General features: G+C 39.8%; 1 protein-coding gene across 2 annotated transcripts in view; it reads right to left on the reverse strand.

Annotated features, from left to right (window-relative positions):
- Nucleotides 1-16,748, reverse strand: part of LOC149869207 (ethanolaminephosphotransferase 1-like) — an 85,779-nt gene that overhangs the window by 51,210 nt on the left and 17,821 nt on the right. For both annotated transcript variants that reach the window (XM_090039931.1, XM_090039930.1), the window contains exons 2-3: nucleotides 5,816-5,884; nucleotides 2,152-2,260 (exon numbers count right to left, since the gene is read on the reverse strand). In XM_090039931.1, the coding sequence (XP_089896057.1) occupies nucleotides 2,152-2,260; nucleotides 5,816-5,884 (178 nt within the window). The remainder of the gene's footprint in view (nucleotides 1-2,151; nucleotides 2,261-5,815; nucleotides 5,885-16,748) is intronic.

Raw genomic sequence — 16,748 nt, forward strand, 5'->3', positions numbered from 1 at the left:
CCAAGTGGAGGCTGAAGGGCACCGTCAGCGGGAAGGGCGATGGAGGATGGGCAATAGCCACATAGAGCTGCCTCACCAGAAGATGTGAGGGAGACGTGCCAAGGGGGTTCATCGGGAATACAATGAACCCACAGGCTTGATAGAGAATGAAGGGGAGGATGTGGAGGACAACAAGTTGACCCAGACCCAGTCTAGGCTTACCAAGGGTCTTAGAGGCCGCAGCCAGTGGGAATAGGGCAGGCTGTAGGAATAGGCATAAAAGCGGGCAAAGGCCATCCCTTGGTAACTGATGTTTCTTTGCTGGTGATATACTTTCTGCTTTCTTTTGTTGCCCACTTTGGGAGGGGTTGTGAGGTGAGGAGCCCAGATAGGGTTCAACCACGGGCAAGAACAGTCAGCTGTGAGGAGGAAGGTGGCAAAGGGGACCTTTAGCCAGACTTTGCTATAGCTTACTAAGGAAAGGCCGTGAAGCCCCAGCTATCGGGGGAGCATGGCCGAAGACCGTCAGCATTCATCAAGGTGGGGTGTAAGAGAGAGGTAGAGGGGAGGTGGAGCCTTGCAGAAGATCATCGTCCCATGGCCCTATGTGCGAGAAATGCTGACAGTCAAACCCTACCACTGGGGCAAGATCAAAGTCGTGGCAGACGAGACTGGGGAGAGACTGTCCTGGTCAATGACACCAACTCTGCGGGGATGGACAGGCAGACAACCCCAAACATCTGGGGATGCATAGCACATGACCAGATGTTCAAAACCAGGTGGGTACACCTTACATGTGTGAACAGTTTTCACAGGTTTTCTACATTCTGTGTGAGATACTGCACACGCGCACACACACCCTTGATGGAATGAGATGCCAAAATCTAAAGCAATGCTACTAAAGACATTTTATTCAAGTTTAATATCTGCTCTCTGAAAGCAAAGATGTCTCTTTGTGATCCTTAGCTGCAAATTGTCACCAGCCCAGCTAACTGAATCAGCTATGCTTATGTATGAAGTTGATATACAAAAGATTACTAATGACATTTTCTATCAAGAAGGAGAAATGTAACATTAGAAGTAGGTCTGAAAGCTACAGATATGAGTCCAAATATATGCTCGCTTAAATCATGGTTACAAATATATTCAAATTCAGTGTGGCACCATAGTATAGAAAGCAGGGTAAAATTGGCCAAAAAAAAGTGTGTGTTGAATATTCAAGCAATGCTTTTAGCATTTATCAACAATTCATTACTGTATATCTAATAATGAAGTGAATGATCACCAAGGTGAGACTAAATTGACATTGGATTTGCCTAGTCTGGATATATACTGCCTGTTCAGCTCCTCCTTGTATATAGACTGACAGCAGGCATGGCACGTCTAGAACTGTTTTGATCAATATATACCAAATGACCTTCAGAAACAGCCTCCTTAAATATATCAAAGGAATGAAAAAGTAAAAATATCTCAAGGGGCAAAGATTGTATTTTTTCTAGATTATCCAGTTTATAAAAAGGAAGGATTTTACTGTGTGAATCACCTGAGAGAGATCTGGGTAGTTATTCTTCCTACATAAAGATGAGGGAGGAACTATCCAATGCTTAAGATGGGGAAGAAGCCGGGTTCACAAGTATTCAGTTCCAATAGGCTTTTGATCTGACCCATAATCAAAATAAGCCTAGATTCATACTTTAGAAATAAGCAGATCTAAGAAAAGTAGTTTAGAACCCATTTTTGTTTGGTATTTGGCCAAAATACTTGAATTTGGAGACCAAAAACATGTTTAAATCATTAAAGATAATAGATACTTATTTGGACACAGATGATTGGAAAGTAAGGCAGGAAAATAATTTTTCAGGGCCTGAGGGGTTTTTTTTTTGTGATTTATTTTACTTAAGAACTGATTATTGTATCATATTCCTGTCATGCTTCCTGAAGTCAATAGCAGTCTTTAGCAGACACAGGTTCAAGCTTATAAAGCAAACATTTTCATCCAATGGCCTGACCTATAATAAAATATGTAAAGACAGATCCCTGCATCCACCCACACCTCTACTGAAATCAAGGGGGCTTTGCACTGGTGGGGGAAGATGGGAGAGAGATGTCTGCCACCACACATGTAGAATGTGGCTTGAGTAGCTTCATGAGTCTAAAAAAATGGATTATTACCTGATGCCGTGTAGTCCCAGTCATAAAAAGATAACAGAAAATAATTAATTAAAAGCATCACAAATCCAGAGAAGGTTAACAAGTTAGGAGCAACCCACTGAGGCACTATCTGTAAAAATATTTAAAATAAAGGAAAAATCAGATTTGACATTAAGAATACATTTTTGTAACCTACTATTTTATAATCTTTAAAGCTAAGGCAACGTATGTGCTGTCCATAAATCAAGATTTTAATACCCTGCAGGTATTTCATATTTTTAAGGAGTTCTCAATTTTATATAGTTTTAACTTCTAAAACAAATGCATAAACATCTTTCCTTAACTACTGTCTCCTGCCCTAAATATTGAACCATTTTTATAAATAGTGTAGCTTTAAAATGGCAGATTTCATATCCTATTCACACATAAATATAGTCCTTACTCTTCCTCACTCCATGGAAAAGTTTATCATGTTTCTATACAGAAGAAATGCAAGAAGACTGCAGCACCACACTGTGGTATTCAGGCAGCATTTAGCAGCATCCAAGCAACATTGTGACAATCTTGGAAAGGACTCTCTAACATGATAGACCCACAAAACTGTAGAACTTCAGAGGGAATGCATCTATAATTAGACCCAAAAAAATGAAAGAAAGAAAGAAAATGAGATGCCCAATGAAAAAGCCTACCAGGTAGTCCATTGTCATCTACTCATTCTAGGCCCTACAATTCTCAGATCTCCACAAAGCAGCTGTTTCCAGGTTCAGCTTCTCCTTCACCTTTTCCTGGGTTTCTTTAGCTTAACATATCAAATTTTCTTTATTATTTTTTGCTAGAACACATTTCCAGAGAAAGGATTTTTAACAGTTAACCACAGCTGTGACTGTCATACTGTAACTATGGTCAGTGGCAGTAAGTTAATGGTACAATGGGATGTGAACCCTGATTCCAAAGCCATGCCACATGTGCATGGCAGGAGTTGCAATTCTTGGGATGAAGAATACAATTTCACAGATTCCAATCATGCAACTGCTGGTGCAGGGAGTCAGAATCAAGAACAGGTCCCCAGTGGCAAGCTTCCTGCAGCATGTGTGGAGCCTGAAATCATGACCCCAGGCTTCACATATACTAGCAATTTGAAACCATGTGTGGTATAGCTCTGCATGGGCTGCCTCCTCTGCAGGCTTGCAGGTTTACAGGTTCTAGGTGGGGGAAGCTGATGGGCTCCTCACTCTTGGCAAGTTTAAACCTGCACATAAGGAAGCAGTGCACGGGCCGCCCAGTGCACAAGCTTACAGGTGCCAGGAGTGGAAAGCTCACTAAATGTAGAGATTTATCATAGGATTAACATGTTAATTTAAGATTAATGTCTACAAGAGGTCCATGTGCATAAAAAACACTGGAGGCTTTATAAGTGAACTGTGTGACGTTTGAGGAATGGAAGCACTTATAAAGAAGAACCTCATCCATATCACACATAACTAAACAATCCAAGTTTAATTTCCAAAAAAGGATGCCATCAATAAAATAACAAAGTAAACTTGACAAACACTTAACTCTTTCTTTAAAATGTGTTAAGATAGTTTTTACCTACAAATAAAGTAAATTTAAAATTAAATTTGGGACTGAGTTCTCTATTAGCTACATTGGTTTTAAATGTACCTTTTCATATTTTGGAAATGTTTTTCTCTGCCATTTTATTATGTAAATGATCCATATATAAACCTGGACTAGCTGATTAACACTTTCAGATTAGGGCATCTGCATGTTATTACAATACAAAAAATTAGTAAAACGTTGTGAAACTGCCAGTGTGCTGGGGATCTGGACTTAATGGGACTCTTTCAGTCCTATGTTCCTAAAAAAACCCTGAAAATAGGGAAATTTCCTAATCATTTTCATTTGTCTCTTAGCAATTTATTTTAACAACAGTAATTAAAATCATTGTAGTATGATTTTTAAATATGATTTTATTTATACTTGTGTCAGATTGGTCTAGTCATTTAAAAGCATTACATAAATGATATAATATGATATGCAGTCCTATGTATAGGACTGCAATTATTACAAAATACTTTTATAAATCTTTATTGCCAACAAATTTTTCTCAGGGTTTCCTAAGGAAAACATGTACAAAGAATGCTTCCATTTCTCTTACCCATCTTATAACATTGATCTCAAACTCAGCATGCTGAGCAAGATTTGCAATTCTGTACTCTTCTACCTTTTTATATCAAGCATTTGCTCCCAAGCAGAAAAGGTATGTGTGACAGGAGTAGGACTAGGTAAGGATAATGTCCTCACTAAAGACACATTATGAAGATCTACCTGATGCACATGTTCTTATGCAAGTTAGGACATTTGCTGATGAAGAAAAGCATGTGGTCAAGGCTCTGATCCTTTCCTTCTATTTTTATGAGTGTAACAGTGGCTCCTAATTAGGGACAAGACACTAAAAGAGAGTAATTGTGGGGCAGGAAACCTTGGAAAGACAGATTATAACTCAAATTGGGCCAGCATCAGGAGGCCCTGTGATGAACAGGGCAGGCAAAAGCACCTGGGGTGTAATTCCAGCTATCTGAGTACTGCCTCTGATACTGATGATTAAAACTAAAGGCATGGCAGATGAAGTGGGGAGGTCACCATTAAGCCTGGGTGTGAAGCTAGGTGGCAGAAGACCACCTGTGAGACAACCAGGCCTGTCACAAAAGGGGATGGGAAACATATTTATTCCATTCCACAATATGATGGGGACAAAAGATTATTTTCTTAAATTTGCAACCTAGCAAGAGTTAATTATATAAAAATGATTGCTCTTGCATCTTGTCTTTTTTTTCATAAAATGAAATCACAGTGCTCGTTTTATGACACCATAATCATTTTATGTGACTATACTGTGTCCATAAACACAATTTTACTGTTGGATTAAGCATAAATAGTATCTTATTCATAAAACAAACGTATGGAAAGATTAGAAAAATTTCTGACTAACTATATCCATTTTCTTTTGAATTGATTCTATCTAATCTCAAGTTTGCTCAAGTATATTTTCCTTTCCTATACACATAAGATGCCATTAGTACCTTGAATCTCAAGAAAGTACAGATTTATGTAAGAGATGATTACTAGTATTCTCCAGTTAACCAAATGGTTAGTCATACTTAAAAATATCTGCATATCCTATTGCACCCAAAAGATAGCACCCCCTGATCTTTCTTTTTTTAATGAGGATGGAAACTGCTTTGATTTTCAGAGTCTTAGAGAAATGCCCAATGCTCCAAGATCAAGTCCCTTTGCACGAATTTTAGACTGCATTTACCATCTAGGCAGCATATGTTGTAGGAAAAATAAATTGTACTAAGGATAACTTCCCATGTCACAAAGCTGTGTAATGAAGGATATTAAAAAAAAAGTCTTCACTTCTGTATAATGATGAGGACAAGCTATGTACAACTCTGGTCAGAAGGTATGTATACACATATAATATAATGTAAAAAAAAAAAGTGCCTTGAATTATCTCCATCTCAAATATAGCTATCTATTCCATGAAATGTTTTTTTCTCATTCATATATTTAATTTCAGCTCTAAAATCATCATCTGATATATAAAATTATATATATCTTCTATACCTTAACACAAACTTTTACTTTTGCATGTGATGTTTGTAAACAAGAAGACTCTTACCTTTACAATTTGGTCCCACATAGGCTGCAAAACATGTACTGACAAAGGGTTTGTATCCACAACACTGTACTGTAAAAGGGGGGCAAAACAAACATGTTAAAATATAAGAAATTGAACAACTGTTTCTGCAGGAAGCTATACCTTTCGGACTCTTAAAGCAGATCAACTTAAAATAGATTAGCCTGAATGTTTACTCTGCCACAAATAAAATTTAAATTTAATTGAAAATTGCTAACCATATAGTAATGCCAGTAACACAATACATATTTCTCTCTCTTGCTTTCTCAGAGAAATAGAGACCAGTTCTGTAATAATATTATGCATGGAATAATCACTGTTCTCAGTGTTGGCAGATGACAGAACAAGGAGCAATGGTCTCAAGTTGCAGCAAGGGAAGCTTAGGTTAGATATTATGAAAATCTTTCTCATGAGAAGGGTAGTAAAGCACTGGAACCAGTTACCCAGAGAGGTTGTGGACTCTCCATCTTTGGAGGTTTTTAAGATACAGCTAGACAATGCCTTGGCTGAGATAATATAGTTGAGGATGGTCCTGCTTTGAGCACGGGGTTGTACTAGATGAATCCCTGAGGTCCCTTCCATCCCTAACTTTCCATGATTCTGTCAATTCTTGTGTATACCTTCTATGGTATCCTTTTAAATACTGTTATTTTATCTCTCTCTGGTTAAATTGTCTTCAATTGGATCCTCTGAAATGGGTGTTTTCTGTACATGCTGCTAGAATGTAGATTGTCTAGCTAACCTGAATGATAACTAGAACACTATTTTCCTTTACATGTTAGAAACCAGTCTTATTGCAGCTCTTGTATCAAAGTGATAATAGCTCCACTATTCTAATTGTTGCAAGGTAATTTCACTGCAAGAATCTTGGCATGTGATAAAGTTATGATAAGGCAATAAGGGCCAACCTTTTGAGCAGGCATGTCACAAATTAGCCTCACACCCTCCCTGTATGCTACTGTGATTCCCCCTCTCTGCTGTGATCTCCCCAATCCCCAGTCTGTTCCCCTGCTTTCTGTCTCCTGCCATATCTCCTGGGCTAAGTACAGACATTCAGGAGGTTACATCAGATTCAAAATGGCTGCCAGATTTAAACTTAGCTAGTTCCAGTGCCAACCTTACACTTACACATCCAATTTCAGTAGTCTAAACCTGTGACTATACGGAAGTTCCATGCATACAAACAGGTCTAAAAATCACAGAACCCGGTTTAAGATAAACCTGGACAGGGGTGCAGGTTCACTGGGGGCACCCCCCACCCCACCTGCAGGTCATGCCTCCCCCCCACCCTTGTGGGTCATGCCTGCTCCCTCCTACCCCACCCGTGAGTTGTGCCTGTTCCCCCATCCCCCAGCAGAACCTCGATCCCCACCCCCCATCCTGACCTACCTGATATCAGGCAGCCATTTTGAATTGGTTTAACCTCCCTCTAATGCCCCCAAATGTCTGTACATAGCCCTGCCATTCTGCCTGTCCCCTCCCTGATCTGCTGTATACTACATAGGCTACCTGTGCTATTTGTAGTACCAGAGCCCTGAGAGAATATAAAATATCTAAACAACTAAGAATCTAGGTAACAATGAAGTATTCTACAGTTTTGTCATTTTTTTCTCTTTCCTTCATCTCCATTCCAAGCCTAATTAACTTTCATTTTGGAAGGATAAAAATACCAATAACAGAGGTACAATTTGGTTCTTTCTATATACCCATCAAAGCTAAAGGGACCTACAAATAAATGAGGCTTTACATCTGCATTCCAGCAGTACAAAGGCTATGTCTATGAGACATCCCCACTGGAGCACATGTTTGCAGGCACACCTTGCTCCTGCTTTCATGCGCCAAGCATGGAAATGCAGCAGCAAAGCTGCTTGAGAGGCCTCTATGGCTGCTCCATAGTTAGGGACCTACTTAATTCATGGTTTCAAGGAAACCACAAAATCCAGGATTTTCCACAAAATCAGCAACAAAAAACTATAATAAAAATAAAATGCTGGCTCCCCAGTAGGGGCAGGCACTAGATGGCGGGAGAGCACAAAGGACAGTAGATAAGATGATGGCTCCCACCTCGACCCTCCTTCCCCTGCCAGGGCCTCTGCACCAATCAGGACCAAGGAGTGGGGGCAGCCATCCCTCCTCCCCCTCGGTCTCTCTGCCAGTCAGCACCAAGGGGTGAGGCTGCCATGAAATGCCCATGAAATCAGCTCTGCACACTGCACATGGGCCATGAAAAACCCTTTGTCTTGCTGCAATTTAAGTAGGTCCCTATCTATAGTATGCTACCTTGAGCCTTGATGTGGAGGTGATGCCCTGAGCTGATGGCTGGGCATGTGGTGGAGCACCCCTTCCAGGATATACCAGGAATACTATATAGACCTATTATTATAGTATTAGTGGGTTATCTTTTTTGCTAAGCATTTTACAAACATATAGTAAGAAGCAATCTCCAGTCCAGGGAATTATAAGCTAAGTAACACAAAAGAGGAAGCTTGTGGCCTAATGGGAACATCACTATTATAATTTAACTATGAAAAAAGTGATGTGAAAAGAAGATAGTGTTTCTACAAAGAGGATGCTTACTGTAAAAGTGACAAAAGAATACAAGTATAGCAAGGGCTGAAGCAGACTTTGAGACTGTGCTCTTTCAAGCAGAGCTTTGTGCAGTATAACTCTTTTTCTTATCCCTCTGAAAAGTCCATGGGTAGATAATTCTGCTCCTGCTTTTAGTAGAATCAATAACTATACAAGATTCATGAAAATCATGATCTAATCTTTAGTAATATCAATAATTTTTTTTTTATTGAAATCTGAAGTTGAAATGCATATACTGCTATTTCTTTACATTATTCCTATTTTACAGCCTTAAATTGCTGAAGTGGATTTGTGTGTTCTTGCTTCTTGTTGTTCTTAACTGATAACATTGAAATCTTGCTTGGGGAGAATTTTCCCTGAAATTGCTCAATTTTTGTTAGAAAGTCAAGTCAAGGGCTTCTTTTGTAACCTATATAAACTAGGACACAAAACTGTTAAGCAAACACCCTGTTCATATTTACAACCAACACTGCTTTCTAATACAGTACAGAACTTCAACAGGTCAGGAAAGCTAAAATAATTTTATCCTCTTCTATTTGGATTTGCAGTTTGAACTATATGGGATTTGTGCCAGTAACTAGGCCAAAGAGACTTAGGTAATTTTTTGATACTTCAGACACTGCTGGCAGCTTCAAAACCACTTTGCAGCTGTTGAATAACCCTACAGGCACTTACACTTCTTTGCAGGTTTACTTGCACAGAGCCACTTAAGTCCTGACCCCCCCCCCCCATAGTACCTGAGTGGAGTCCTAACTTAAGTCAATGCTATAGAACTGAGATCTTCAAAATTCCTTACCTATACTGGTTCATGAGAACCTGCTTGGAGCAGGCACAGCAAATTGAAACACTGCAACAGTGTTTTTAATCCTGCTCTATCTAAGTGCTGCTCTTCACCGCTACACTTTGCTTCTGCTTAGGTCAGCTGATTTCTAATGATTACTTTTTTTAGGTGCCAAACGCTGTAGAAACTTGAGTTCCCCAACTGGGCACTTTAGGGTTACTCCAGACATCAATTTTGTCACTTGGATGAACTGCAGGCTTTTGAAGAGAACACAGAAAAATGGGAAGAATTAAAATGGAAAACTGACATTTCTTCTTTGAATAATTCCAGCCTCACTCTCATTCACATGTACACACAGTAAATGGTGTTGCAAAAGATATGCAAATATTCTTCCATCATGGTAGCAAAAATACAGCTGGCTTAGTTGTATATCAGATCTTATTTGTTATATTCTGCTCCAAAGAAAATATTCACACCCTTCAAGGCCATGTAGTCTCCAGGGATTTATTGTTCCTGATTCTTTAGAAAATTAGTAGGTGAATCTACACATGCAATTAATGCAAGTGAATAAACTCCAGTGCAATGTCAGCTTGAGTAAACTAATTCAGATGTTATCATCGAATGTGCGTTTAAGCACAGTAATTTACTACGCCATCAATAGTACTTGTGTCTGATGGGACTATTTGATGGCATGTTAAATTGGTCTATGTTGACCCAATTACCATGTATGTGAAAACAGTGACACTTTACTCTGCAGTAAATTAATCTACTGTGCAGTAAAGTGCATGTGCAGACACACCCAGTTAGTAGAACAGAGGTACCCAAATTATGGTCTCTATTTCTTGATCGGACATTAGGGCACTACTCAGTGTTCTGAAATAAATGTGCCTGCCACTTATTGTGCAGTAGTCCCATAATTTTCATGCTGCTTCAACAACAAAGAAAGGCATGTAGTTATAGATCAGGAATTGTTTTAAAACATGATTGTCCTAAGTACTCTGCACCCATCTAAGTGTAGCAGGTGCTCAGCACCTTTGAAAGTTAGGCCTTTCATATCTTGAAATCTCTTAAAGTTAGGTAAAGTTTCAAATAAGAAAGGAAAAGCCAAAGAATATTAGTGGTAACATGACAGGATAAGGGAGAAAGGGAAGGAAACAAGCATGCACCCATCCTCCCCCTTACCGGAGCTAACACTGAAAACTGCCAATGGTATGGGCTTGCCACTTGAGCCAACACGAAGCAGGTTCTTTCCTCCTCTGCAGCTGGAGGCAGGGGCTGAAGACAGCCCTGATGGACCACAGCTTGAGCTGGGTCAGAGTGGAAGTTGTCTCCTGCTGGGATAAAGGGCAGACTGGTCTGCTGCTGTAACAGGTCTCACTGGAGAGTGGGGGAGAAGCCTCAGTGACAGCATGTGGGACACAGGGGAAACCCAGGAGATCCGGTTCTACTCAGGGCTTTCCCCAGCTAGCATGTTCCCCTTCACCTGCAAGGTCCAGGAAAATGACCACACTGGAAGTACCCAGGCCTGGTCAGCTGGAGCACCACAAAGAGTGAGCACCGAAGATGGGCGAGGGGCAGCAAATCTTTTTATTTATTCCAAACAGACTCTTAGGCATTCCAGGTGGGAAGACCAGCATTGACTGCATTAGAAAGCATTCTGACTCCAGCCCGGAGATCAAGTGCAGTTTGAAGTGCTCCAAGCCTGACCCAGGGCCCAAGGACTGAGCTAAAGGCTCAGAGATTGTTGGAGAAGCTCCCAGTAGACCCTGTGGTCCTCAATCAGGACAGCACCAAATGGTAGAGAAGAGCGGGCTGTTCCCTGAAGGCTATCACACCCAAGGGGAGAGGATACATCCAGGTCAAGCTGGTGTTGTGAGGACTGCGACATCGTGGCTGTACAGCAGTCGTGGCTATATGTGTTAAAGTGGACCAGGTTGGCTGGCACTCCTCTCCCAACCCCCCGCAGAGCAGAGGGGGCCCAGTGAAAGAATTCTACAATTTAACATCAAGTTCTGGCGGGTGAGTCTGGAGGTGGGGCCAGAGCTTCCTACCAGGGTTCATTAACAGGCAGCCGGCTGGGCACAGCCATAACCTGTTACAGGTAGGCAGGTGTAAAAAACAGTGTTATAAACTGAATCTGATTGCTTTAACTTTGTAATTGAAGTGAAAATAATGAATGTGTAGTGCTAGCAAGATAAATTATCATCTACTAATACAGGATAGGAACATAATCTGTTAATGTTGTTACTGTTATCTATTTTATGCTAGTAATAAGACAGGCCTTGTAACTCTATTGCATTTTTCAGTAGGGTGTTTCAAAGGAATTTATAAACATTAATACATTTAATTAATTTTTACTTATGTTTGTAAGAGAAGTGTATATAGTATTATTCTCTTTTCAGAAGGTTAAAATGAATGAGAGGCAAGGCTATGTTCTCACATGTAGCCTCACATGTTGAATGTTCAGTTTTAGTAATGCAAAGTCTAATGTTCAGGGCTAGTACCTATACATAACTACAAGTGAAATCCAAAAATTTTGAGGGATAATTAGCACCACTGCAAGCAGCCATATCTATTTGGGTTAAGGCCCTGAAGTAAGATGCTGCTTTCTTGGGCAGCAGAAAAAGCAGGACATGTCACTTTTGCAAATACAACTTTGCCATTTTGAAATCAGACTTATTCATTCCCAGTCTTGGGCCTCAGACCCAAAACCAACTTTCCTCCATCTGTAAAATCAGTTCTAGCAACACCAGTTCTTTTCCAGCATAGACAAGGCTTTACACAGAGCACTGGAGCAGTTAAATACAATGAGCCTGTGCAACTATTTGTAATAGCTCCAGTGCAGCCTGGCCCATTTGACCCTTCTAAGATTGTAGAGTTTTTTTTAAAAAAAAGCAAAATTCAGTACTTTCCACACAATTCTGAGCATTACTTGGATAGAAAACAAATTAATTTTGGTATTGCATTCATTTTAATGGAAACAAGACTCTTGGATTTTTGAGAAAACAATGACCCAGGCTTTAGCAAAAAGTCTTAAAGGGGTACAAAAAGACTCCTGGATATTCCTTTATTTATGTTCTGATTGGGAGCTCAGATTTATCAGGATTTTTAAAGTTCATTATAAAACACTACATTTATTAGAAAGCTTAGTATTTAGACCAGTTGGGAAAAGAATTTAGATTAGAGCTGGCATGAATCCAGGTCCACCCTGGTCCTCACTTCAGATACGCTATATCTGTGTTTACAAAAGCAGGCAGCAGTTTGAAAGCCACCTGGGTTCCCTGCTCTAGTAATGTCTCTTAAGTGCTAGACATGTGAACAATTTGCAGTTACATGACTTTAGACTCACAGTAACCTACTGGCCCAAGTTTCTCTTCTCTTTATTCTTCCATCCTAGCCAGATCTGGCTTCAATTAACAGATCCCCTTTTCCAAGGAGTTCAAAGCCTTCTGCTGAACAAGAAGAACAAGAAGCAGAGAGAGAGCTATAGCCTGGGAAAAGGAAGGAAAATGTGAGAATAAAGGGGGAGAAAGGGGGGAACAAGCCAAAGAAAGGGCAAAGACCAGACAGAAAAGAAAATGGGCAGAAAGCAAAAGACACTCCCACAGTAGGCAGGGTTAAGTGGACTGGGGTGGAAGGACAGAAACTCATTGTCCTACCCTTGCTGAGCTCTCCTTTAAAAAAACAAAAAGAAGCTTTGGAACCCCTAAAACATTGAGTGTATTATTCTGGGTTGTAGCATAGAAAATTGTATTTCTTTTATTTTACATATGAATGGTGACAAATCTTTAGCAGTACTTTTGCATATCTGCCTCTGAAGTGCCTTAAAATGATAGATCAGGAGACACATTGTGACTTGCCTAGGAGCCATGCAGCTAGTGAGAGACAGTCAGGAGTATTGTTTATAGAAACATTTTGCATAATATATTAAACTTAGGCATAAGTAATGTGAGCTGTACAAAGAAGGTCTGTGTGTTTCAGCTCAGTTTTGTACTTAAGAATTCATTCTTGTAAAAGAAAGAGAAATCAGATTATTAGGAATGCAGTGAATGGAAAACTTTTATTTAAAAATGGGCATATATCAGGTGATAGTCATGGATTAAACTGAAATATGCAGAAGATGATTGCGTGCTCTAGTCAATATATTATCTGGAATTGAAAGTAGTAAATTATTGAACAGTACTGATTTCAACATGGAAAAGAAGGGGTCATCTAACAATGATATGAGATATGAGATGTAAATGAAAGTCATAAAACACTTGAATGCATTCTGTTAACCCCAGAAAAAAACAGTTTGTAGTAGTTTATAAAACAAAAATAGCAAAACTAGGATTTTACTAGAAAGAGAACCAGCAGACAAGTCTGAACAGTTTTAGTTTGAAGGGAGAGGGTAACTAATACACAAACTTAAAGGTGAAACATTTCTATTTTAATTCCACAATGTAGCAATCCAAAGTTTTAGTTGCTACATTTGCTGAATCTTTTTTCCTTAAATGCAGTTGTCAGAGTACAAATCTAATCCAAGGCACTGGAGTTAAGGCAAAAAAGAAACAACTGATTATAAAACCTTGGGTCAATTTTTTTCTCTTACTGCAGAGAATAGGACCAACAGCTTGAAGTTGCAGCAACACAGGTTTAGACTGAGTATCAGGGAAAATGTCTTTACTGTTAGAACAGTGAGGCAGTGGAACAGATTGCCTGAGAAAGTTGTGGACTCCCCATCACTACACATGTTCAAGAGGATGGACAGGCATTGGTTTGGGATGATCTAAAAGTAGCTATGCCTATGCTCTGCTATGGGTATTTCCCATACTTCTGGGCTTTGCTGGTTTCCACTGGGATGGTAGTTTTTTCCCCTCCTGCTGCTACATATGTCAAGTTTTTTTAAGCCTTCCTCAGAAACCTTGATTGTTGTTCGCTGCAGCCAAGGCTGGAAATTGTGACTGGGGTGTGCCAGTGCTCCTCCTGGGACTTAAACTTAGAGATTCCTGGCTAGAGGGTCTTGGCCCTCCTCTCAGGATATGACATCATATTTTGGGTAAGAATTTTACCCCATATTTTACGATATGGTCAGATTGGTATGGACTGTGGGTTTTTTTGTCTTCCTCTGTAGCTGAGGGCATGATCCTCTTCCGTGGATCTCTCGAGCCCGTTTTAACAATGTTGCAGCAGCAGGACATTGGACACTGTGATCCCCTTGCTTTACTTGTGGCAAGTTAGGGCGTTATGTCTTGCAATTGTGTCAGGGCTGACTGTGCAGTATTCCTAATAAGTTACACAACGGATTTGTTTAGGTTGGTTTGGATAGGGAGGTTCCTGCCTCAGGTAGGAGGCTGGACTGGATGACTTCTGAAAGTCTCTTCCAGCCCTACTTTTCTGATTCTCAGCTTTGCCTGAGGTATGCTCAGTCCCTCTTATGGAGGTGTAGGGGAGGTGGCATTTCACCATCATAAAATCCTATTCCTCCTCCTAGTGACATCAGCACTAGGTACAGACATTCAAAAAGCCTGCAGCAAAATCGAACTAAGTTTTTTTCTGTAAGCAGCGTAGTTTGGATCAGTAGTGAACAGAACACACATTCCCCCTTTAGTGGCAGGGAGAGAGGGGCATTCAGGCCATCTATTTTAAACTGGGTAATGCCATTTTTAAACCAGCCTGTGTGCTGAACTTCTGTTCTATTATGAATTTAGACTGGTTTCCAATCACTTATACTGGTAAAAGTGTAATGTCTATACCTGGCTCAGGTGGCTAATTTAGTTCATAAGTCATGGTAAACCAGTCTCAGGGCTTTTCTACCTTGTTTCAGATTCTGGAGGAGAAGCCCTTCCCCATGTTGAACAGCCTACAAGCCGAGGCACATCAGGATCAGGAAAGCACAGTACCAGCTATCCTGATTTTATAATTACTCGGTGAGTCTCTTACGTCAGGTGAACACTCAGTTATGTAACCAAGCCAGCTCCCTCTCACACTAGTGCTGCCCACATATAATAAATCTCTTAACTTAGTAAAGAGCCAAGATGTTTGACAAACAGCAAATGTAGTAGGAGTCAAAGCTACAGTTTAAAATACTGTAATATGTGAACAAAAGGTATGGTTCTGGATGGTCTTACACCTTGTTCAGTCACTTACATCTGTGTAAAGTGAGTGCAAAATTCTATTAAATTATTTTATATTTGTTCTATACTTGCTTTTAATGGCTGTAAATACCATATTCTCTCACAAACCACATGCCCCCAAATAAGACACTAATTTCATTTTTGGAAAACAAAAAAAATATATATTTTTTTAGAGCCATGACCAACTGTGTAACATGGTATGTCCAAGATGTGTACCAACCCACATGACAATCTGGGTGAAGCAACAGGAATTCCCTGATGTGGCAAGCCCACAACAGGGCCAGGCCTCAAACCCTTGCCAGGACAGTCACAAAACTATTGCTTCTTTACTGTAAACAGTTCTTTGTATCTAAGTTCCTGAAAATAATAGTGTTGTTTCCTCCTTCAGGTACAAGCTACACTGTTCTCAACAAATACCTATGGCTGTGAGAAGGCTAATATAGGACTGTACCCCTTTGGCTTGCTGGGTCAGAGAGAAGCAGCAGCCATTTTGGCAGCCATTAAAACACAGTGTCTGCTTGCCTCTATTCCAGTGAAGAACAATCGGCTTTTCTGCTTAAGACATACACCCCAATTTTGGAGAGCTGGTTTTGGGGGGCGGGGGAGAGGTGCATCTGGAGAATCAAACTTATCAAAATTTAAATATCCAAATAATTTAAAAGACACAGAGATCAGTAAATATGATAATGGCAGGGATGTGTCCAACTGCTATAATGTATTGTATAAAACTGCTTAAGTGATATGTTAAAAATAATGCAGTATGCAGATCCTGCAATATTCCTTTAAAACTGGGCATCTTCCAAACAAACATAAGCAGAGTACACAGACTTTTACTATCCTTCTGGTTATGACTGAAGTTTCCCACCAGCATCTATTACTTTTGCCCATGATATATTCTCCATCTTCTACCTCACCCATTCATACTGCTGCCGCCACTTCTTCAGATATCCACTTTGGTAAAAGTGAAGGCACAGGTACTAATTACTATACAGTCCTTAGAACAGATAACTTCCTCCAACTTTCTCACTTTCTCAAATGACATCTTCCAATTACAGAATTTCACAATACTGTTTTTGCCTTTAACACGTCCAGAGCTTAGTAGGATTAAAATGCAATGTTTCATTATATAGGTAATGATAATAACCAGTCATTAGAGGGGTTAGGTGTAAAAGGGGTGAGGATTTGATTTTAAGTAAGGTTATAAAATTTCATTCTCCAGGGCACAAACCAACCATTAAGCAAGAGGTATTACTAAGAAATACCCCTTTTGAGTAGGTTATCCTGCAATCATTTTGTGTGAGTTTTCTTCTCTTTGCAGCTTGTGTCTCAAAAACTATACCACAACAAAAACAAACAAACAAAAAAGCTACTGTAAAATATAACTATTTTTTCACCAAATACTCAGACTCCTAGAATAGGATACACACCA

Source organism: Crocodylus siamensis, chromosome 3 (genome assembly GCF_052110815.1).
Source record: "Crocodylus siamensis isolate JL-2025a chromosome 3, ASM5211081v1, whole genome shotgun sequence".
NCBI lineage: Eukaryota > Metazoa > Chordata > Crocodylia > Crocodylidae > Crocodylus > Crocodylus siamensis.